Raw genomic sequence first — 25,424 nt, 5'->3', positions numbered from 1 at the left:
CGGAGGAGTCCGGCGGGAACGCCTCTCTGGTCGAGTCGTCGCGCCTGAGGTTTTCTGATTCCCATCTTTCTGCCTCCTGGAAGGTCCCTGTTAAGGAGGATTAAGGCGTCGACGGCGATTTCTTGATGAAGAGACGGCGTGATCGGCCTCCGATGATGCTCGCCAATTAGGCACGAGGAGCGGTCGTCGAGCGACAGCGCGCGGAGGAGCACCCCGATCAACCAGCAGCACGACGGCGGCGGCGGCGACAACAACCCAGCAAAAACGAACATATCCTGACAAACTACACTGACCGGAGGGCGAGTTAATTAGAAAGATCAAGAAAAATTTGTAAATAAAAAACAATAAAGATAATCGATTTAACTGTATCTTTTCTTGTTTTTTTTTCCTTTATTTTTTTGTTTTGTTAATTTATTTCATGTAATGTAATGAGTATTGATAAATAATAATTCATCTTTTCAACAAAAGAATCTTAATATCGAAACATAAATTTTATCATGAAATACACAATGAGAGGGATAAATTGAAATATTACAATTTTTCTATTGCTTAAGGTGAATATGTTATAAATTCAAATATTACAAGAATGCTAATGAGCATGTGACTGTTGCTTCTGATTTAATAATCCGAATCTTGTATAAATGATGTTGCTTCTGATTTAATAATCCGAATATTGTATAAATGATCAATAATCCGAATCTTGTATAAATGATCTGAGATATTTTTCCAGTTCACAAACTCCCTCCCTCCCTCTCAAATTTAGATGGGTAGATACTTGATTCGGCAATCGTCTTATTTACTTCAGTCGACGGTTAGATACTCGATTCGGCTATCTTTTATCAAATTAGATTTTGATTTTCAAAAATTGGGTTGGTAAAATTCATTTTGAAAATCTAATTTTCAAAGCTTAGTAAAATTTAATTTTTAAAATTAAGTTTGTATTTGCTTAACTTAATTTTCAACATTAAGTTAAAAATTCATAATTTCATAATTAAGTAAAGTCTCAATATCACAAGTGAGGTCAACTTTTAAGTTAGATTCAATTTTTAAAATCAAGGACAACGATTTTGAAAAACTTAGATTGTAAACTTAAGTTCTAATTTTTGTAAAATTTCACATTCAAATCAAATTTAAGTAAAATCAAATTTTCAGAACTAGATTTTCAATTTTAATTTTCAAACCTAAGTTAAAGTTAATTTTCAAAATCAACGTTCAATAAAAAGTTAAAAAACTTAATTTTATATGAGTTAGTTTTCAAAAATAGGTTTAAGAAAGTATTTTTCAAAAAAAAATATTTTTAATAATTGAAAAATAAGTAAATTAATTTCTCCCCCGAACCTGACGTTAAAATTTTCAAAGTAAGATTTTTAATGTATAATTTTTTTTTTAAATTGAGGTAGGATTTTCTAAAGAGATCTAAATAGAAATTTGATAAAAAGAAAAATTTGAACCTCCCCCTGAATTTATTACTCCCCTTAATTTAATATCTCCCCCTTAAGTTAATACTAAGGTTTGGTTATATTAAATTTTACAGCCTCAATATATTTTTGTACCTAAGTGTTTTGGTGGATACAGTGTTAGTAACACTTATGTTTATCGAGTATATTATTTATATAAGTATTTTTATATACTTGGTATAGTTTTTGATAAGAATAAGATTATTGAAGTTAATGAGTAATCAATTTAATAATAGGTAATAAGTAATTTATTACAAACTTAATAATAGTTAATCATTATCTATAGTTTATTGATTAACTTTTATTTTACTTGACTTATCTGATTAAATTTCGTATTAATTGATTGAGTTGGTCAATGAAAGTGTTAGTTATAATTTTTTTTTTATTTACTTCCTTTTAAGTAGGATTAATTTAGTTTGAAGTTAGCATGAAGTTAAAGTTATTAAACACAGTTAAGTAAGGTTTAATTCAAGTCGATTTTAGTTCTCAACTAAAGTGAGACTTAAACAATTAAGTTATACATAATTAGGTTTAAAGTTTAAGTTAATGGAATTTAAGTTTTAAAGATAGGTGTCTAAGTTTTAAAAGAATTTAAAAGATTTATTATTATTATTATTATTATTATTATTATTATTTATTTATTTGTTTTTTAAAGGGATTTCTAACAGGATTTCTAAAACAGTGTTTAAAAGGAATTTAATATGATTTTTATAAAATGTTTCATGGCAATTAACATACGTTTGATTTAGTTTTGATTTTAGATTTAAATTAATATTAGTGCTTAATTTAAGTTTAAATTTAATTTTAAGTTTAAGTTAATTTTTTTTTAATTTTAATTGTAATTTCAATATTAAGTTTTAATTTTCAGTTAAAGTTAAATTAAGTTTAAAAGTAATTTTAACGTTAAAATAATGTTTGAGATTAAAAATAAGTTTAAAGTCTGAATAATAATTTTTAAATAGAAAATAATCTATAAAAATAATTTATTATTATTATTTTTTAAGTTAACAAAATTTTAATAAAGTGAAAAGTGATATTTAAAAGAATTTTTTAAAATGATTTAATTTTTTTTTTCATAATTTTTAAAATAGTTTTTAAGACTATTTCTAAAATAGTTTTTTTTAAAAGGATTTTTAAAGGAATTTTTAAAAGGATTTTAAAAATAATTTTAAAAATAATTTTGAAAGAATTTTCAAAATGATTTTTAAAAGAGTTTTTAAGTAATTTTTAAAACAATTTTTAAAACAATTTTTAACAAATTTTTAAAATGATTTTTAAAAGAGTTTTTAAAAGAATTTTTAAAAGAATATTTAAAGAATTACTAAAAGAATTTTTAAAATAATTTGTAAAGAATTTTAAAACAAATTTTTAAAAGAATTTTTAAAATAAATTTTAAATAATTTTTGAAATAGTTTTTAAAAGAATTTTTAAATAAGTTTTAAAGTGATTTTTAAAACATTTTTTAAAATAATTTTTTAAAGAATTTTAAAACATTTTTTTAAATAATTTTTAAAAGAATTTTAAATAATTTTCTAAAAAAATTTTAAAGAGTTTTTAAAAGAATGTTTTAAAGAATTTTTAAATAATTTTTGAAAGTGTTTTTAGAGAATTTTTAAAAGAGTTTTTTCAGAATTTTTAAAATAGTTTTTTTGAAGAATTTTTAAAATAGTTTTTAAAGAGTTTTTAAAATAATTTTTAAGGTAATTTTTAAAATAGATTTTAAAGAATTTTTAAAATAGTTTTTTTAAAGAATTTTTAAAATAATATTTAAGGTAATTTTTAAAATAGTTTTTAAATAATTTTTAATTTAATTTTTAAAGTAATTTTTAAAATAATTTTTTAGTTAATTTTTAAAGAGTTTTTAAAGAATTTATAAAATAGTTTTTAAAGAATTTTTAAAATAATTTTTAAAGAATTTATTTTTAAAAATAATTTTTAAAGAATTTTTTAAAATAATTTTTAAAGTAATTTTTAAAATAATTTTTAAAGAATAATTTTTAAAATATTTTTTTAAATAGTTTTTTTAAAGAATTTTTAAAATAATTTTTAAGGTTATTTTTAAAATAGTTTTTAAAGAATTTTTAAAATAATTTTCAAGGTAATTTTTAAAATAGTTTTTAAAGAATTTTTAAAATAATTTTTAAAGAATTTTTTAAAATAATTTTTAAAGATTTTTTAAAAATAATTTTAAAAGTAATGTTTAAAATAATTTTTAGAGAATTTTTAAAATAGTTTTTAAATTGTTTTTAAAATAGTTTTTAAAGAATTTTAAAAATAATTTTTAAAATATTTTTTTACAGAATTTTTAAAATAGTTTTTAAAAGGATTTTTAAAACTATTTTTAAAACAATTTATTAAGTTAAAATAATTTTTAAAATAATTTATTAGGTTAAAAGAATTTTTAAAAGAATTTTTTTGTTAGTATAATAATTTATTAAGTTAAAATAATTTTTAGGTTAAAATAAAATTTTTTAAAAAATAATTTATTAAGTTAAAATAATATTTAAAAGAATTTTTAAATTGATTTTTAAAGAGATTCCTTCTTCTGCATGACAATGTTAGTCCGAGGTAAATATATAATATGTTTTCTGCAAAACAAAGTGTTAGCACAATTTTATAAATTTAATATCAAGTGTATGACTTAGATTCCGTCTTTCCGAGACTGGAATCTAGTTACGATCTCGACTTAGATATCCGAAATGGATCTAAGCCGGATCGACGCCTAATGTTCCCTTCCCGGGAACGCGTCCTCACAGTCACTCCCTTCTAGTGACTTACCTTTACTCACCTGCCAGACATCCGGTCAGCCCTTCAACCCCTCTGGACTTCTCGCTAGCTATCCGGTTAGTCCTTCGACCTAGCTAAACTTCGTGCCAAGCGTCCGGTCAGCCCGTCGACCCGCTTGGACTTTATGCCAAATGTCCGGTCAGCCCGTCGACCCATTTGGACTTCTCGCCAAGCGTCCGGTCAGCCCGTCGACCCATTTGGACTTCTCGCCAAGCGTCCGGTCAGCCCGTCGACCTGTCTGGACTTAGCCTGTACACTCGATCAGAGTGTTAGATAACTACAAACCTAACTTAACCTGATTTGTCATTCATCAAAACCTGAGTTAGATCGTTAGTGCTAACCACACCAACGCCTTACCTAAAGGGCTTTGCTGGTCTTTTGATAGTGAGTATATTTTTGATGTTAAATGTAACAAAATTTTATAGATGTGTATGAATATCTAACACTTGTGATGATGAATCAGGCATGGTTTTGGAGTATGTTTCAATCCAAAAACCATACAAAATTGAAGGAGCATGAATAAATAAGTGGAGGAATATTCCTTCATATATTAGTAAGGTGAGGGATTTGTTGGACCGAGTCTCATCTGAAGAGGTAAAGTTTGAAAATTTCCACTTTATTTAGGTTAATATGCTTTTTTTTACCATTTGTTTTAATAATATGATAGGTTATGATTGACCTAATCCCTACTCAATATGAAAAATCATTGGTTGAGAATCTTGATTTCGTTAATGACATTCCACATACAAAGGAGATATTACAATTTGAAGACAACGAAGCAGGAAGTGAAAGTAATAAGGGATGTTGTAATTGTATTAGTTAAGCAAACTGAATTAAGGAACTAACAATGGAGAGCATGCATTTGAATGAAAGGTTGAAAGAATTAATGGAAATAATAGAAAATAAAGGCATGCAACCTCAATCAAGCGATCCTGCAGTCAATCCTCAATGTGAACCAGTAGCTTTTGGAACAAGATGTAGGAGATGACATGACAGAAATTTCTATGATTATAGGGATACTCCAATTGATAGTCCATTATGGCTCCATATTTTACCTAAGAGGAAGTGGAGAAATATACAAATATGCGAGCCTATGAAGAACGTTTTACCAGAAGTAGAAGGTAAAAAATTTGTCAAAGAACCTGATGTTGTGGACAAGGGGAAATGAAAATTTGATGTTGATAATATGGAAGAAGAAAGAGATGTCGTCACATTAATGGAAGGCAATTCTGAAGAAGAGGCGGAGAAAGATGTAGCTAGGATTGCCCAACTTAACAATTTTTCAAGGTCATTGTTGTAAGTCTGTATTTACATATAAAATAGTATTTTGTTTGATTTAATTCATTAATTAAATGTGTTTTATGTTTGTGGGCATAGTTTGTGAAGAAGTAATTTAAGACTTCGAAGATGAAAAAACAAGACAAAGATGTGGCCTACTTGTTAAAACAATTGGAGAACATAAAGTATATTAAATACATAGTTGATTTAATTAAGTAATAAGTCAAGATAATTAAATGATTCTCTAATATAGATGATTATATGGTTTTCTGAATTTTATTATGTGATTTATAGTCATTGATTTACTTTGCAGGTTTACAAGTAAATTAGTTTGGGAGGATCCACATTTTGGTTTAATTATACATTCCTTCTTATTGTTGGGATGTATACTATAAGCCTAGTTTTTGTATGAACATCTGTTTTGAAATATTTTGAAATGAAAATCACTTTGGTCAAACGTTTACATTTTATATTTATATATATGTCAATGCAGTTGTCCATTTAATTTATATTGTAGATAACATGGTGTGTGATGCCATACAGAAGATCATGTTATCGGTTCCTTATAAATTATAAATAATAGCTCACAACCAAGATGGATTGGGACAAACCATTGGAACGATTGTAGTTTAATTTGGCATTAGTCTATCTTGACTATAAAATTACACTAATACATTATGTGTATATTGAGCAGGACCGTTTGAGGTTGTTTGATTTGTACTAACTACATAAAAGAACAGAACCTCTGTTATTATGGACGTGCGCCCTCTTAATCCCTATATAATAATAAACACATATACTTAGTACTTATTTCTTTAACTTATCAATGGGTGAGATTTATTCGTTAAATCAATAGGCCAGATGAGTTGGGAAATAGTACTGTTTATATGGTGTATTGTTGATTATAGAAGGAATCTGTGTCCTAATTATTTCGGCTGATGATGCCCCCTTGAGAAGCTCATAAGAATTATCATGTAAACCCTGCAGGTGGGCTTAGTCCGGCATGATAATAAAGTTAAGTGGTACTACTCTTGGAATCAGATGTTAATTGATTAAGTTGTCAGTAACTCATTTAATTAACGGACATACGATATCTTAAACATAGGGAGATTAACACACTCATGATAAGAAGGAGCACATATTATAATATGAGATTGGTGTGGTAGTTCAATAATAATCCTTTAGTGGTATGGATTATTATTGATGGATTTGAGTTGAGTGTTCCGGCGGAACACAGGAAGCTCAAACCCATCAGGAGGCCTAAACCAATTCCTCCTCTAGGTCCCTGTTGTAACCTCTATATAAAGCCTCACATCCACTCATCCACAAGTTGGTTTTGGTTTGGTTTTTCTCTACCTTCCTAGGGCTGGCAGTAAGGGCTATAAAAAGGAGTAGGTGGTGCCCTAAAAATCTAATTTTCCACAACTCTTTTCTCCTCCTTGTGGTCAACGCCCCTTCTCTCCCTTGCTAGGGCCAGCGCCACCTCCATCCCTTGCTAGGGTCGGCGCCACCTCCATCCCTTGCTAGGGCCGGTGCCACCTCCACCTTGCTAGGGTCGGCAGTTCCTCCACCTTGATAAGGCCAGCGACTCCTCCTCCTTGCTAGGGTTGGCGGCTCTTACTTTCCTTGGTGGGTGGCGGCTTGGAGGAGAGGAAGGAGATGAAGAATAGGAAAGGGCACCCATCCTAGAGTCTCCTTTTGGTGGTCGGCGGTTTGGAAACAAAGAAGAGAAGAAGGGTGGATTTTGCCTTGGTAGATCGTCGCCCACACAATGTCCAAGAAGAGGAGAGGAATACGGCAGAAGATCAAGAGGCCTTTAGCTACAAAGAAAAGGTACAACTAGTTATTTAATTCCGATGCGTAATTAGTTTAGTTTTCTTTGTATCGATTTTGAATACCAACACAAGAGGCCAGCGATCTTGTACTTCGATCAAAATGTGCTTTAATCTGTCAAGAACTTGCTTGATTAATCAAATACATGTCTGATCGAACATGCGGGTTGCTAGGAAAAGTTTTGTACTTGTACAATTTTTGTACAGGGAAATTTAAACATAACGGAATTCCAGCGCCTTCACTTATATGGTGTGAATGGAGAGATTTTGACAAAAGGAGAGGTAATTGACACATATTGTAAAATATTGTTTAGGAGGCATCCTCATCTGGTAAGCCATACAACAAATCTATATATTGTTCAATCTTCTTCACGGTAAGGAATCTAAATGATTTGAGAATATATAATATTTGAATACATTTTATTATTTGTTTATGTATGACTTTGTATATTTGTAGTCATCAATAAAATCCTCAAGTAAGTTTGGCTTGCAACAAGTGATAAAGACAGATAAAGAAGATGAAGAGTTTAGGTATATTTTTATACCTTTGTGCAGTGATAATGTACACTTTCACTTATTGATGGCTGACACCAAATCAATGACGTTCAATCATTATAATTCTCTAGCAAGTGGAAATAAATCAAAATATGATTTTGAAGCAATGGTGAGCATCCAATATTCATGTGTATGTTAGAAATATAGTATAATTGCTAATTGATGTAAAATTTTTATTTCTTGTTCAATCTTACAAGTATCAGATTTAAAATAATATAGTCATGAGCACCTTGCTTCTATTGATCCAAAGTTTGAAAAGCAGCATCCTTTTGACCAATGGATGTCTCTCACAATAGAATGCCCACAACAAGAAGCCAAGTAAGTCGAGATCAAATAGTGTGAATAGAAAATATTGATATAAAATATCGAATATTAAATTTTTGATGTTATTTATAGTGTTGACTGTGGCTTCTTCGTGATGCAATACATTCGATGTCTTCTATACGATATGAAGATGGACTTCAAACAAGGAGACATGAATAGGGATGACAATTTCACCCGAATCCGAGGGGTAATCCGACATCCAACTCGAATGGAGGAAATTTTTATACCCTATTATAGTAAATGGGTATTCGGGTATGGGTATGGAGGCAGATGTGGTAAAATCCTACCCATACCCTACTCGATACCTGATATATATATATTTATATATATAGCCTCATTTTTTATTGAGAAAGAAAAAACTTTAGTCCACTTTCCATCTTAGAAAAAAAAGACTTAGTTTATCTCTTTATCCGGTCATCAACACGTATCTTGTCTTCTTTTCCATGGGAAATGTTCACCCGATCGAAGGAGCGCGAGACGAGGAAGAGTTGACAAGTACATTGAAATAATTTTTTTTAAAAAAATGAGAATAGTAGGGAGTAATAGGATGATGGATAGGATATGGATACCCAAAAATCCAACGGGTATGAGGATGAGTATGAGTATGGATATAATAAATGGAGATGGGTACAGAGGATATGAAATCCTACCCAAATCCTACCCATTGACATCCCTAGACATGAAAAAATTTAGAATTGATGTAATTGTATCGATTTTGAGGGACAGGTTATGTAAAACATCGGATTAATTATCCATAGAGCTACATATGTTGCCTTCGAGAAGACGACTGCGACCAAGAGAGGAGAGTAGGAGAATGCACTGTGATTCAAACGTTGGCCTGATATCCTTCAATATCAGGTCCAACGTCGAAAATTCATTTATTTTAATTTGTTAACTTTTAAGTTATTTATTTTCTATTTAATCTCTATAATTTATTATATATATTAATCTTTTTTTATATTATTTGACTTTTTATTTATACTATATATTACTTTTTATATATATTATTAAAAAATATTTTATATTTTATAGATATATTTAATTTCATTAGATGATTTATTTTAATCTATATACTATATTTTGTTTTCTTTAAATTTATTTATAATATTAATATATATTAGTATATTAATAAATATATTAGTAATCTATATCTATTGGATTTCTTTAAATGAATATCATTAAATTTACAACTATTAGGGTCATTTTGGTGCTAGAGGAGGGGAGATGAATAGCTCGTCGCGCGTCTTGTTACTTGCTTCTTGGTGATGATGTGCAGCGGAATGAACAAGAAACAAACTTACAACGCTAACACAAGGGATTTACTTGGTATCCACCTCAAGAAGATGTGACTAATCCAAGGATCCACACGCGACACACACTCCATTAATCAAAACACTCCTTCTCGGTCGCAGCCGGAGTCAAAGAAGCCTCGTACAAACTCACACAACAATATACAACACCCATAAGAAGAAAATACAAAAGATACAAATGAAAACTCTTTCTTCTTGCTTACTTGTTGCTTGTTGTTGCCTATTGAACCTTCGAAGTGTAACTACACTTGTTTCCAAGAGCCTTCAAGAACTGGCTGTGAAAGTGTGGAGAAGCTGGTTGAGATCACCGCTGAGGTAGCACTGTAGTTGTTGGAGAGGAATACACGAAGAAGATGCTCGCCAACGGCTATAACCTACGCAACGGTCGGATCCAAATTGATTGAATGACTCTCAATCGATTGGGGAGGCTTTGAATTGATCGGTTGATCGATTCAGAATGCCTCTGTGCTCTCTAGAAAATGCTTGAATCGATTGCCCGATCGATTCAACCTCTATCGCGTGATTTCCAGCTTCCCAATCGATCGGCCGATCGATTGGAGGTGCCCAATCGATCGGCTGATCGATTGGGAAGGATTCTGTGCTCGCGACAATTACTCTCAATCGATCAAATGATCGATTGCCTAACCTTCTTCGTGGCACACATCCAATCGATCAACTGATTGATTAGACTATGGTTCAATCGATCGATTGACCCACCTTTGACTTGCCTAAACTCAAGTCCAAGACCCCCAATTCTAACATCCAGTCAACCGTGAGCTATTGGAACCTCATGCCTAGTATCCAGTCAACCTTGACCTGCTAGGTCTTATTCACCAAGTGTTCAGTCAATCCCTTTGATCCACTTGGACTTTTTTCCTCGTGCCAAGTGTCTAGTTAACCTTGACTCACTTGGACTTCCACCAGATATTTGATCACCCTTGACCCATCTGTATTTCCTCGTGCTAAGTATCCAGTCAATCCTTTGACCTACTTGGACTTCCCAACACTAGGTGTCCGATCAACCTTGACTCACCTAGATTTTCACGTGCCTGACTTCACTTACTAGGACTTTCACCTAGCTTCACTCACTAGGATTTTCACCTGGCTTTACTCACCAGGATTTTCGCACTGCCCAGCTTCACTCACCGAGACTTTCACCTACCTGGCTTCACTCACCAGAACTTTCACCTAATTTCACTCACTAGGATTTACACATAGCTTCACTCACCAGGATTTTCCACTGCATGGCTTCACTTACCAGGACTTTCCATCTGCCTGACTTCACTCACCAGGACCTCCCATCTGCCTAACCTACAGTTAGGACTTTCCCAGTCAAGTATCAGGTCAGCCTTGACCTACTTGACTCTTCTTCACACCAAGTTGGTCAAACCCTGACCAGAGGGGAATTACACCAGCAATCTCCCTAATCAGACGATTACACCTGCAAGTTCCACATATTGTCAAACATCGAAACTCAAACATCAAGACTCAGGCTTGAGCCAACTCAAGCTTAGTCAATCAGGTCAACCTTAACCTAGGGATATTGCACCAACAACAACAATACCAAGCACCACAATTTTATTTCTTAGTGACAACTTAGTTAGAGGTTAAAGCGATATTGCACTACTATTAGCAATTTTCAATCACACGTCGTAGCCTTAAACCCCACTGTTGGACCTAGCCTACTAGAATTTCTATACTTTTTCACAATCCGTAGTGAGTTTATAGTTTATAGAGGGAGAGATGGCATCAAGTTTTAGATTTGTGGAGCAAGAATTCGGAAGTGATCGGCTGAACAAAACGGCCAAGGTCCCAACCTATCAAGCCCAACGTTGGGCCTGATATATTAGCATCTTAGGTCCAAAATAAGACTAAGATGTTTCATAATATTTGATCACATCTAAGGATCTTTAAATGAAGGATGAGATCATGAAATACATTTGACAACTCGTATTTATACTTGACAACTTTTTTCCTAGGCAAGTCAAATTCTCTTTCCTGAAATTTTATCGTGAAATACACAATGAGAGGGATAAAATCAAATATTACAATTCATATCAAGCGATTAGTTGTGAATAAATCGACAAGAGAATAGCTAGTGGGTAATTTCAAAACATTATAGTAAAACTTTTAATAATAAGGATACACTCAATTGATTATGACCAACACTCACCACTGTAATAATAAAACCATCAATAATAAAAAATTTCTATTGCTTAAGGTGAATATGTTATAAAATAAACATGGGAAGAGGTCGTGTAACCTGTTGTTGCTTCCGACTTAATAATCCGAGTCTGGTATCAATGGTCTGAGATATGTAATCCATAAATAAAAAAGTTATCAAAGAATGCTAATGAGCATGAGTAATTAAGCACTCTATTTATTTATGTAGCAGAAAGCACTAGAGGAGTTAAATAACGTTTATAATTTTTTCATATTTTTCAAAAATACGAGTAAAGAGAAAGTACAAAGAAAAAGACGAATGATAAAAATAATACTAACAAGTTATTTATCAAGTGTGTACTTTCTTTAAGATAATCTATTAATAATAAATAGATTAAAGTTAAATGTTATGTTTGTATAATTTATCTATCAAGTGTGTAAGATATAAATTTGATGAGTCTAGATGACCGAAATACTAGGTTAAAGTTCAACTAGATTGATAGTTGACACAAAGTCTAGATCGATTGAGATTTGACAGACCAAATTAATTGAAATATGATAAAAAATTATAGTCAAAGGACTTGACATTAATGTCAAGAGTCTGTGATTAATAAGTATAATAATATATAAATTAACTAAGTTGAAGTCAAACATAATCAAACTCAAATTCATTAAAAAAAAAAAAGATAAATTAAATTTAAATAATTATTTTAATAGATTGATTTATTTTAAATTTAATTTTATTCAACTCAATTAACTTGTCAAATAAATTTAAATATTAAAAAATTTGACTCGGCTTAGCTTTACTATTTTATTTTTTTGATCTTAAATATATCTAATGATGTAATTTGAGAATCTGAATTTCTTCATCTAGCAATGTTAGCCACAATCATATTAGGTTGGGCCAAGACACAAGTTTGTTAGACTCATTTGCATTTTAATTTTATTTGGGGAGAAAGTATCCAATACCTTACTAAAAAAAAAATTTGTAACATTCTAAAAATCTCATTGTAGAAAAATTATATCACACAATACTTTATCAAAACCTTCCTATAAATCTTAATAATTCGAAATAAAAAAAACAATTTGACGATTCTAAAACTTTTATATTTATTTTAATGGTAAAGTCAGATAAATTAGCATCTAATTTTTTGTTTTATCTTTTGAACAATATATATAGAGGAGATAAATATTTTTATTTATATTTTATAAATTGTTGCATTTTGTTCTCAGTCTTTAATGGATAAATATTAATCATCGGGAGATGATTTCGTTCCTTGTTCTCTCGAATTTTTAATTGATAGGAAACGAGAGAAAATAATAGTATTAAGTGCCGTTAAAAATAATAATGAGTTCTAATTTTAAAAATGCATTAAAGAAAAATATCAACTTATATTGCATCATGTTCGTCCATTGTTGATCCCGACCGTTCATTTAATTCACTAAATTGTATAAATTCCTGCCCTCCTCCCGTTTCGATTTCATTGTTACCCTTTCCGTTCTCCACCAAATGTAGGGTTAGGTTTTCCGGTTAGGTTTTCGATTCGTCGTGTCTGCCGCTGTTTGATCGGCAGGTTCTCCTCCGGCCGCCATCTACGCTCCGCGATTCGGCCGCGCTTTCCTCCGATCTTAGCGGCGCGGAATTGTCCGACGGGATCGCCATGCTGTCGCCCCTGAGGTCTTTTGACCTCCTGCAAAGTCCCTGTTGCGGAGGATTAAGGCGTCGAGGGCGATGTGAACGATTAAGAGACGGTGTGATCGGCATCCGATGATGGTCGCCCGGATTGGACGAGGAGCCGGTCGTTGAGCGAAAGCGCTCGGAGGAGCACCCCGATCAACCAGCGGCTACACGACGGCGGCGACGATGACCCAGCCACCGCCGGAGCAATCAAAAATCAAGAAAATCAATTTTATTTTTTCTTGATTTTTGTTTTATTTTTTTATTAATGGAAATCATGTAATGAGCATTGGTAAATAATAATTTATTTTTTTATAAAAGAATCTTTTGTTTTGTTTTTCCAGTTAAATCATATTAGAAGAAAGAATTGTAGTTTCCTTCCAATTCCAGTTAAATTATATTATGAAAAATGATTCCATTAAAATTTATCAAACAAATAATTCGTTCCGCTTTTCTTTTCTTTCTTTATTTTTAGATGTTCAAGTCAGCTAATTAATTGACTTATAAATATATGACAATAAACGATCTCAAAATCTCTCACATTAATCATATCTTATTCTTCTGGATCGACAAAACTAATTCAGAATATATTTTGTTGTACAATTGTTCTTGGCACTGAAATCAAATCATTATATTGCTGTAGAAGGATATTTCTATCGTAAGTTATTCTGAAGAATAAAACTGCTATTCTGAAGAAGGATATTTCTTCTTTAAATCAAACAAAGAATTGAACCAAAACTACAAGAAATAGGGACCAAAATTCATCACAAACAACTCAAAATAATCTAAAAGAATTTGGATGTTCCTTCGTTAATCGAAAAGTATATGCACGCTTGGATTGCCAAAGCTTTAGTCTTGTAAGAATTGGAATGCTGTGTATTTGAGAAGTTCCTCGGGTGGTTTGACATCGAGTAAATCCTTGTCGTGCACGGAGGTTGAAACTTCATCCAGTGAGAAAGGAATGCTGTATCATGAGAAGTGAAAGAGAAATTAACATGAATTGCTCCATAACATTAACACAACTATCATATATTAAATTCGAACTAATTAATATGAATTGCTCTATAACTTTAAAACAACTACAATATATTGTATAACATCGTTTGTACCTCAAATCATCGTCCAACAAAAAGGTGACTTCACCCTCCTCGGAATCATTTACCAATAATTTACTCGTGTCAGAAAGTACCTGTAGAAGAATGAATGGAAGATATAGTTGGTTCTGAAATGGAAAGACGATAGTACCTAAAGGATGTTGAAAAAGATTACAAGAACGTTGAAAAAGAAGATTACAATAACAAAGAAATGCATAATGTACTACTTCGTTTATCGAAGACTTGAAGAATGCTAAGATTTAGTTGTTTGAACTTACAGTTGGAGAGACGCTCTGACTGTTGTATTTGTCATCATAATACTGGGTGCAAATTCTGTACAGTTGTTGAACACTAAGCACCTGCATAAATAGAAAAAAGTACTAGTTAAGTACTAACTATTGCAAATATTTGAATTGTTAGTATCGAATGCTTTCAGTATCTCAATGCACACCCTATAGATTTGAATAAACCGGAGAGTAAGCTTACTGGGCAGAGGTCATTGACTATCTCATCATACGAAATCCTATACTTCTGGAATATTACCTGCACATGGCACCAAGAACCATCAGATAAAATAATATTTCTTGATACACTACAAAAAATACTATTATTATCGACTGAATATTCCGTCGGTATTCCGTTGGTATATGACATTACCGACGGAATTCATGGTATCGAAAGTATTTTGGTCGGCATTCACTTTACCGACGGAAACGTATATCCGTCGGTAAGTATCGACGGAATATATAATTCCGTCGATATATTACCGATTGCGTTTTTTACCCGTCGGTAAAAAACCAAACGGCGGTAAACGGAGATTCCCGACGGAACCCCTGATTCCGTCGATAATTATCGACGGAACCAGGGGTTCCGTCGGTAGTATGCTGACGGAATCACTGATTCTGTCGGGCCTCACCGACGGAATCACTGATTCCGTCAGTAATTCCCGACGGAATCAGGGGTTCCGTCGGTGAGGCCCGACAGAATCAGTGATTCCGTCGGGACCTACCGATGGAATCACTGATTCCGTCGGCGATATATCGCAAAAAATCACTGTGCTTTTTGATATTTTACCGACGGAAACTATAATTCCGTCGGTAAAAAATTGGAAAAAATTTGAAATCCAGCCCCTGTTTTGCTCGTTTCCCATATACAATTTTAATACAAATACAAACCATCACAAGCGATGGCATCACAAACACAATCCACACAATATATTAACAACATACAACAACAAGATCACAATATAAATCAATCCACAGTCTCCAAAATACAACATACAACAAATATATAAACATAACTGAATGACAAATAGAAAATCTCCAAAATATAATAAAATCTAAGTATCAAGTTCTCACAATCATAAGTATCTAAAAGTATATAAGTGAACGACAAATACAAAATATCCAAAATACATACCATGATACATCACTTATACATATATCCGAATATAATCCTGTAAAAGTCAAATACAATATATTATGACTAGAATAAATCGATGCAAATGTAATATAACTCAAACATTGTTATATATAACTAATTTTACTTGTAAAAAAAATACCTGGATTATATTTTGGATAACCAATAATAGTGGTGATGGTGAATGTATCAGTATGAACTCTTGAAAAATGTAAAACACTTTAAGATAAGCATATAATAATATCCCAATACAATAAATATATTTGACTTAATGAATTTCTAAAAAAATCTAAAAAAAATCAAGTTATAGTTAAACATACCTCAAAAAAATCTAATCATCAGCAGGGTCTGGGTCTGGGGTCTCCTCTGACTGGGGCTGCTGTGATGGGTCCCATCGTGCAATGATTGTTTGCATCTGGGCCAATGCCTGCTCCTGTGTAGCCCACTTCTTCTCCCACTTCTGATCCATGGTAGTCATCTGAGTCTTCAAGTCTTGGTTTTCTTTTCTTAATGACTCCACCTCAGAAGAAAAAGAAGAGGAACTCGCACGACCCCTAAGAGTCCTCAAGCGATCAAATACCACCTTGGCCTGGGAACCAAGGCCGTAGAGGGAGGAGTTCTTTGTCCTTCCACCCACAACATCATAATAAATTTCATTTATTTCCTGGGTGGATAGATCCTGTGACTCCCCTCCCTCTACTGGTGGCTGAGATGCCTGAGCAACCCTACTTGTCATTTTTGTTGGTGCAATATTCCCTAGGTCAAGGTTGACCTGTTTGATTGGGCTTGAAGTGAGTCAAGCTCGAGTCTTGATGATTTGGTTTCGATGTTTGACAATATTTGTAGACAACACATGAACATTGCAGGTGTAATTGTTCATGTGTGGAGATTGTGAAGGAGAGTCAAGTAGGTTAAGGTTGACTGGATACTTGATTGAAAATCCTAGTGAGTGAAGCTAGGTGAAAGTCCTGGTGAGTGAAGCCAGGCAGAAGAAAACCCTAGTGAGTGAAGCTAGGTGAAAGTCCTGGTGAGTGAAGCCAGGCAAATGAGAAGACCTAGTGAGTGAAGTTAGGCAGAAGGGAAACCTGGTGAGTGAAGCCAGGTGAAAGTCCTAGTGAGTGAAGCTAGGCAGAAGGGAAATCCTGGTGAGTGAAGCCAGGTGAAAGTCCTAGTGAGTGAAGCTAGGCAGAAGGGAAGTCCTGGTGAGTGAAGCCAGGCACGGGGAAATCCAGATGGGTCAAGGTTGACTAGACATCTGGTGAAAGTCCAAGTAGGTCAAAGGGATTGACCGGATACTTGGCAAGAGGAGAAAAGTCCAAGTGGGTCAAAGGGATTGACCAGACACTTGGTGAGAGAGTCCTAGCTGGTCAAAGGTGACCGGATGCTAGGTTTTATGTACCAACAAGTCATGGTTGACTGGATGTTGGTTTAGGGGGCTTTGGACTTGCTTTTGGGCAAAACCCAAGATCTGGATTGATCAGCCGATTGATCCAGCAGATATGGATCGATCAACCGATCGATTGGATCATGCCCAATCGATCAGCTGATCGATCGGGTGAGTCCCCACGAACAGAACCCCTTTGGATCGATCCGTGGATCGATCCAGAGGTCCCAATCAATCAGTGGATCGATTGGGAGATGCTGTTTGTTCGCAATAAGCCCTGGATCGATCAGCCGATCGATCCGGGCTATTCCAGAGAGCACAGAGGTACTCTGGATCGATCGGTTGATTGATCCAAAGCCTCCCCGATCGATTGGGAGCAATCCAATCGATCGGGATCCGACCGTTGGCGTCGTATTTAGCTGCAGGCCAGCGTTTCCTTCAGCATAGCTTACACGATTCATCTCCGATCTTCACCAGCGACTCCACAGCTCTCTCTCAAGTTCAGATCGCCAGTTCTTGAAGATTCTTGGAGGTTCTTCCAAGTCAAGAGGCGGATCAAAAGCAAGAAGAGAAGTTAGGGTTAGGGTTTATTGTAAGCTTTTTCTTGTATTTCATATCCTTTCCTTTCTTCTTGTATTGAGAGTTTGTAAAGGCTTCTCCGCCTTCGGTAGTTACCGTAGAGGAGTGTGTTTCATAGTGGAGGGTGTGTGAGTGTGTGGATCCTTGGATTAGTCACCTCTTGTGAGGTGGATACCAAGTAAAATCTATTTGTTAGTGTTGTATTTTGTTTCTTGTACATTTCCGCTGCACATCTTTGAAGAAACAAGCAATGCCAACCACGAAGCACGCGACGAGCTATTCACCCCCCCCTCTAGCTACTTTTCGGTCCCAACAATTTCCTCCTGTGTAGAAAAAAATATACAATTTATATATTATACACAATTATTAAAGCTAATTAATCATTATTAAAGATTAAATATAAATTGCAAGTTAATAATTCAAACCCCAATGTTCTTTGATCGATCATCAATATATGTGTCATCCTTTCTCTGGTGAGTCTTGAGAAAGATCTCCAAACAAGTGGGTTGTCTTTCTAAAGAACACTCCTGCATGCACAAATAAGTTTGGCTAAAATTATACAAGTTCATTAATAAATAAAAATTTAATTTATATAACTTTAAATTAAAATCACCAGATCCATAGCATGCTCAACAATGGATCGAGATCCTGATGTATGCCGAGCAGATCCGGTACTCGGGCCACCTGACTCTGTATTCCTATTCGCTCGAGCTTTTAGAGCCTTTGTCTGCCATCTTTCTGTAGACCAAGTGGCCGTCCATGCACTCCAAATCTCATCGGATACATAAGCAGGCCGTGTGCCATCCTTTCTCACATAGTATAATAGGTCTTTGTACAACTTGACACGATAAATATTCCAAGTTTTTGCAAATTCTACCTCGTGCCCCTCCTCCCATGTATATTTTTTCTGTAATTTAAAAATAAAATTTTAGTATATTAAAGGATAAATATAATGTACATATTCAATTTACTTACCACAAATTCTTGATAATAGAAATCCTTAGTTCCAGCATCTACATGTCTCCATGTAGTCCCAGATATACAGACTCTTTCCTTAAATTTTCATGTGATATATGTGGATACTCGATGGTCGTCGGGAGTAAACCTACATATAAGCAATATTAAGACATAAGATATATGTTATAAATAAAGAACTTGAATTACTAATAATAAAAAAAATACTTACGACTCTCCAACAACCCTAAGGACGGTGGATCCACGGAGTGGTGCTGGAAGATCTGCCATGATACTTTATATCTACAAAAACATATTACAGCACATCATAATAAGTCTTTAATAACATGATAAATAAGCAACAAAACATGATTAAAGCATAACTTACTAGATGAATAATAATGCTAAAATTTAATCAATGCTAGACTCTGGAAGCATTTCTACTCAACATTAACAGTTTGTAAGTCGTCGTCGCTAGACTCTGTTAGTTCAACAAAATCCTCACTGCTGGATTTCTCTCCATCATCTATCTCCTCGTCAGTGGCATTACCATCTACAAGTAATTGTGATGTAGATTGGAGTTGTGAATCAACCGAATGTCTCTCTACTTCGTCATTCTGAAATGCATCATGGTTTTGAGCAGTAATAGTGTTCAGCATTTCTATGGTAGAACGAGGCTTCAATCGACAAATAGACAACCATTCACTAGCTCTTCTTCTCTTCGTAGGATATTCAAGATAAACAACCTGACCCGCTTGTATTGCAAAAATGAAAGGTTCAAACTTATTGAACCTTCTGTTTGCATTAATCTCTACTAAATTATAATTTGGATGTATTCTGGTACCTGTTCTTGGGGTTGGATCATACCATGAACATTTGAACAACACACACCTTTTTATCGGTAATGCAGGATACTCAACCTCTATAATTTCCTCAAGTCTACCATAGTAATCAAACTCAGTGTTATTGGTGTCGATAGATCCTTTAACGCAGACACCAGAATTAAAAGTTAATCTCTGCGAATCTCGTTGTCTCACATGGAATTTGAGACCATTAACATAGTAACTCGAATAGACCGTTATTTAGCGTAGGGGTCCAAATGCAAGATTCAATATTCTATCATCTTGTACATTAGATATTCTTCGGTCTTTCACCTATCAAAATAGTAATAAGAAAAATTAGGACCGAATTTATTTTAATAAAGAATTATGAAAATTAACTCACATATATTTGAAACCATAATACAAATTCAGTCTCTAATTTTTCAGCAACCTCACTTGCAGTCATTGATGGATTTTGAAGATGTAATTGTTGCTCATACAAGCTTTGAAAGAAGGTAATTATAAAAAAATTAGGATATCAAGCAATTAACTACAACGAAATAAAAGCTTGATTAGAGAAGTTAACTTATTTTATGTAGGGTTTGACCTCATCACAGCAACCTATATAGGTTTCTAGGAGGTAATTCCACATTCAAAAATAACATGTACTTGCTAGGAAAACCCAACTCAATCAAGTCAATATACAACAGAAATAGATCAAATGGATAAACTATAATTGTTATGGTCAAGATCATGAAGCTATGAAATGATGTCCTTGCTAATAAATATTAGTCAATGATTGATTCAAGAAAATTGTACATGCTGAATTTACATATATCTAAGAGAAAACTTATCCATGTAGAATGGCAAACCACCATGTATAAAAAAGTTAACTTACCAAGAAACCAATAGCTTGTCTTGTGTGCTTAAGTTCATCCCATGATGAACCAACAAGCTATAATTTAGAAACAGAAAAGATTTAGATATATATAAGAACTTTTTTACTAAAACAAGCATATAAATATATAATACTTACCTCTGGCTTTGATTTAGTGCACCACAATTCCAATTCATCCAAACCAGATTTAACGTACTCTCCATTGCTAAAGGAGCAAAATTCTCGGCGCAGGAGAAGACTACAACAATATATACGCTCCAATTTAATGGCATGTAATTTAATTTGAGAAGAGAGAGAGAGAGAGAGAGGGGAATCTCACCTATTAAAAAGTTGAATATTGATGAAAGAGAAGAGTTGAACAAAGATCTGTTGGTGCAGCGGGACTGATAAAAGGGGGATGAATTATCTGTAAATAAAAAATACCCTCCTCAAAGCTTTCAACTTTAAAATAAAAGCAACAATTATAAAATTAAATAGAGCTAAAATAAAAACAGAGAAAAATAGACTCAGTGTTTTACTTGGTTACAACCAAGTCGGTTGTTAATCCAAGGCAGTTGGAAAGCACACTAGGAGCGTCTCCTTCTCTAAAGGCGGAGAAGCCTTTTACACTAAGAGCTCTTACAAGTTGCTAGGAAATGAAAATCAGATTTGATTTCCGAATAGCTATTCGAGGCCCCTTTATATAGGGGTTCCAGAACTTATCAAATCACCTGATCTTCGAGATCAAGATTTGACTCGAGAGGGATCAGTTGACCGATCCTTAGGTTTGGTCGACCGAACCTGCTGAACCTGCCCAGCCTTCCGTCCAGATGCAGCCTCTCTGGATCGAGCCTGCGTTCGGTCGACCGATCACAGTATTCGGTCGACCGATCAACCAACGGTCTCCACTTGATCTGGCACGATCAAATCGCTCGACCAGGTCTCTGGTTTATCTTCGATTCGATCGATCGATCAGAAGGTTCAGTCGACCGTACACTTCACCAACAGCTGGTTGCTGACGTGTCACCAACAGCTGGTCTCTGATGATTGGGGTTCGGTCGACCGATAAAGACGTTCGGTCGACCGAACACTTGTCAAGTCAACTTCCCGGTTGACTTGCTCTGGTTCTGCTCGCTTGGGTGATTGCGGCTAATCGGAATAGGGCTCACCCGAACCCAATTCCCGACCTTCTCCTCGAGCAGTCTTCCACCCCGGCTTTACGTCCCTCGAACGTTGTGCACGTTCTTCTCGTCCACCGGTGTACTCTTCTGCAGCTCTCTCGTCCTTCGGACGCACCGAGCCCATCGACTCCCTTCCCGTGTTGTCCTTCTCGCTAGTTGCGTCTTCCGCTCAACTTCCTGCGCTCCTAAGTTCCTGCACACTTAGACACAGGGATCAAATAATAAAATAGGACCTAACTAACTTGGTTGATCACATCAAAATACTCACGGGGTCCAACAAGATCTTCTGAATAAGAATCTCAGGTACCTAAATATTGACAAAGGTAATCTAATTGCTAGAATAAATATTTATTCACAATTTATACATGACAAAAGAATCCTTACATAGTTCTCTTGCAAAATTGCCAACAGGTTATTAAGATTGTCAATGATACTCTGCCATGGGCTGTTCTGAGTGTTACTTACAAAGGATCGTCCTCTTAGCATAGTACTCTTTGCTCTTACTGTCTTTGTTACCTAGTTTAAAAATTCACAATCAGCAAATTTAAAGTGAGTACTAAACGTATTAAAACACCATCAAACGTGTTTATCACTCCGAGTGCAATTAAAAGTCATGTCCTCGTAGCATCTGATAGAACTAACAGTATCATTTAAAAGATTGTATTCCTAGAAACAAATTCGTACATTCCTATACTTCTCTGAGTATACCAGAGCTGGCCATACCAGAATGACCAAGTTAGTGTATTTAAACCTTTTCCTAAACACAAAGTATATGCAGTGAACACTGACTGAACCTCTTTAGAAAATGTGTAATAGTGGTCAAGTAATGAAGCTCAAGAAGAATCAAGGGCAAGTGCAACAATTATAGGCAGTGTAGAAAAACAATCAAGGAATTTATGCAGAATCAAATTATAGAGGCGATTAGAATATGATAACAATAAAAATAGAACTGTACTTTTCCTAATGTCTGATGATTTTTAAACTGTGCCTGTGCAATCAAAGATGTGTACAGCTTACAATCATGAACAGGAAGCATTAAGAGCATGAAGTTGTAAATTCTGGCATTTTGCCATCGAAAATGGATCATTCAACTAAAAATGTTTTATTTAAGTAATTGGAAACATAGTTTGGCTCTTTAAAATTGCTTCGAAATATCACCAAACGGGTACATTCAATCAGTATGAACCAACAGAATATCAGTTACCATGCACAGTTTCAAAAACTTCTGTATTGCACACATGTGACAAAAATAAGTGTCTATTAATGGTTTAAACCAAACATTGTCAAAAGAAAGTCAATCATAAAAATTGGTTTTACCTACATAAAGTTCAAACTGCTCGATCAAAGGGAGCAAAGTCCAGGATGATACAAGATATATATATATATCTATATATATATATATATATATATATATATATATATATATATATATATATATATTATATAAAACAGCAATTTAATATGGAAGGATGGGATGGCATTTATTCATCATTTACCAACAACAATATGTTTATGATGCATCTCATTCATGGACTGACTCATAGAAATCAGTATCAAGTAGCTAACTAAAATTAGATCAATTGAATTTCCTTAATTTTGATAGGTCTGCTGAAAATTGATTCCTGAACAATTGAGTTCTACTAGGAAATCTAATCAAGGCTCTGTTGGGATGTCTAATGTCCACTGGGAAAATGGAAATGAAATAAACAAAAATATATTAGAAGATTAGATTATAAAGAGACCTTCAGATGTTCTTTTACAAATCAAATCTGAGTTTCACAAAGACTAAATCAAGTTGAGTCAAACCATATTAGGCCAATTTGTTGTCCTAATCATATATTTTCACAGTTGAATGTGAATTTTACTTATTTTTAAATAAAACAGTCAGATCGGGGGTTCAAATATCAAAACCAAAAAGCAATCCCCAAACCCCCAAGTTTACATATCAGCCAGCTGTTCAGCTTCTTTTGGATATCCCAATTCGTGTCTCCTTTTCCTCCTATTATTCTAGTTTTGCTATCTCTAATAAAAAATAAAAAATTAAAAATACTCTTTCTCTCGCATTACAAATAAGATTTAAAAAAATTACCACAAAAAATTATGTTTACTAAACAATCTTAAATCTAACTTCCAGTAGTCAACAGATGAAAGCCATGTGCTTAACAGGAAAAACAGATCAACTAGCAAAGGTTGTAGTTGGGGAACTAAACAAATATAAATTTGTCTTTCATAGATAAGAACCTCAATTGCGGAACCAATCATCTGAATAAGACGGTCAAAAACACTCGTTTTCTCTGCTTCAAATAATTTCCAGTGAAGAAGAGATTTGTATATAGTCACTGCAGCCGCAGGCTTTCCTTTATCAAAACCAATGTTTTGAACCACACATTTGATCAGTATGTCAACATTCTCCTGAGAGAAAAAGCCAGTTGGGTAAATGTCCTATCAAAAGAATGGGAAAACATAAATTTAACCTTCATAAGAATTTCCATTACATGTTGTCTGTCAACATAAGATCTCCTCAGCCTTGAATCAGTCTTGGCAATGCGCTTAATAGGAGGAGGAGCATTTGGTAGATCCTGCAAAAACAATGCAGGATTAACACAAGTCAACTCATGGAAGAAGTCACAAAAGAGAGATTGATAATGTCATGGGTCTGTTGCAGACCTTATGATCCATAAGTTGGCTGGAAATATTATCCATATTCTGCAAGTAATGGCAACATGTAAGTGAAAAACACAGAAAAAAGAAACGTGCAAAGACATGGTGGAGATGATTCAGAATGCAGTACTTGTTTTGATGTGGTAGAAGGTATATTTTTGGCAGATGCAAGCATTAAAGCTTGCTGTCGTAGTACTTGATTCTCAGATTCCATGTTAGACAACTTTTCTTGAAGACTGCAGTAGGAACATACAAACTTAATCCATTGTGGAATAGACAATGTGCTTAGGAATCAATCTACAACTCTGAACTTAAGTTCAAACCTTATTTTTTCAATGTACAAACTTAATCCAAGAATTAATGTACAATTCTGAATTTAAGTTCGAACCTTTGGTTTTTTGGTAAATGAAAAGGATTGAAATTAAGTTCAGAGTTGTACCTTGATTCTTAAATTCAAATTTAATCATATGCCATACTAAGACAAAAATAAAAATATAGAAACCTTCGCATTGATGTTTTTAGATCAATTAATTTTGCCTCTGACTCAGCAATCTTTGATTCTGCCTCAAGAATTTTCTTTAGTCTTTCCTCACTTAGTGCACTTTTGTCTTCAAACTTTTTCTCTGTTTCTTGAATTTGTGTTTCTAGAGAACTCAACAAAGCCTGAAATTTGTACCAAAACATTATGCAAGCACAAAAAAAAAACTGAACAATAGCATATCACATCAGTCCTCGGTCCAACACCCACAAAATGCCAATCCCAATTACCCAACCCTTGAGCAAAGAGGACAATGGCTAGTTGTCACGGAAGGCATATAAAACACTCATGTAGAGAATAAGGAATAGAGTAAATTCAGACAAATCTATTCTACTTTATTTTACATTAGATAAAAAAAATGCTTAGTTAACAAAATGGAAATATTGTCCGAACTGTAACTTTAACCTAACCTGATGCTCGATCAATATGCACTTGCTGCAAGATCCATTTGGATTATTTACGGGGTGTTTACTTCCTACAAAATTTTCCAGCTCTAGTTTACCAGATTTCCTTTTCTAGAGAAAATTTTGGA

At 33.8% G+C, this 25,424-nt stretch overlaps 1 protein-coding gene and 1 long non-coding RNA gene across 2 annotated transcripts; both read right to left on the bottom strand.

Moving 5' to 3' along the window:
* Nucleotides 1–14,562: 14,562 nt before the first annotated feature.
* LOC121986753 (myosin-6-like) lies at nt 14,563–22,414 on the bottom strand. Its single transcript, XM_042540695.1, has 9 exons — nt 22,388–22,414; nt 22,078–22,209; nt 21,977–22,000; nt 20,853–20,899; nt 20,672–20,771; nt 20,534–20,590; nt 14,930–15,021; nt 14,757–14,837; nt 14,563–14,629 (listed from the first exon to the last, which is right to left on the bottom strand). The coding sequence occupies exons 1-9, from the start codon at nt 22,412–22,414 to the stop codon at nt 14,563–14,565; spliced, it is 627 nt and encodes a 208-aa protein (XP_042396629.1).
* Nucleotides 22,415–24,381: 1,967 nt separating this feature from the next.
* On the bottom strand, nt 24,382–24,900 carry LOC121987509. The gene is made up of 3 exons (XR_006113633.1): nt 24,857–24,900; nt 24,485–24,590; nt 24,382–24,399 (listed from the first exon to the last, which is right to left on the bottom strand). It is a non-coding gene; the product is annotated as an uncharacterized LOC121987509 (long non-coding RNA).
* Nucleotides 24,901–25,424: the final 524 nt, after the last annotated feature.

Source organism: Zingiber officinale, chromosome 5B (assembly GCF_018446385.1).
Source record: "Zingiber officinale cultivar Zhangliang chromosome 5B, Zo_v1.1, whole genome shotgun sequence".
Taxonomy (NCBI): Eukaryota; Viridiplantae; Streptophyta; class Magnoliopsida; order Zingiberales; family Zingiberaceae; genus Zingiber; species Zingiber officinale.
Note: the sequence above shows the minus strand (reverse complement) of the source record. Positions and strands in the feature narration are given on the sequence as shown.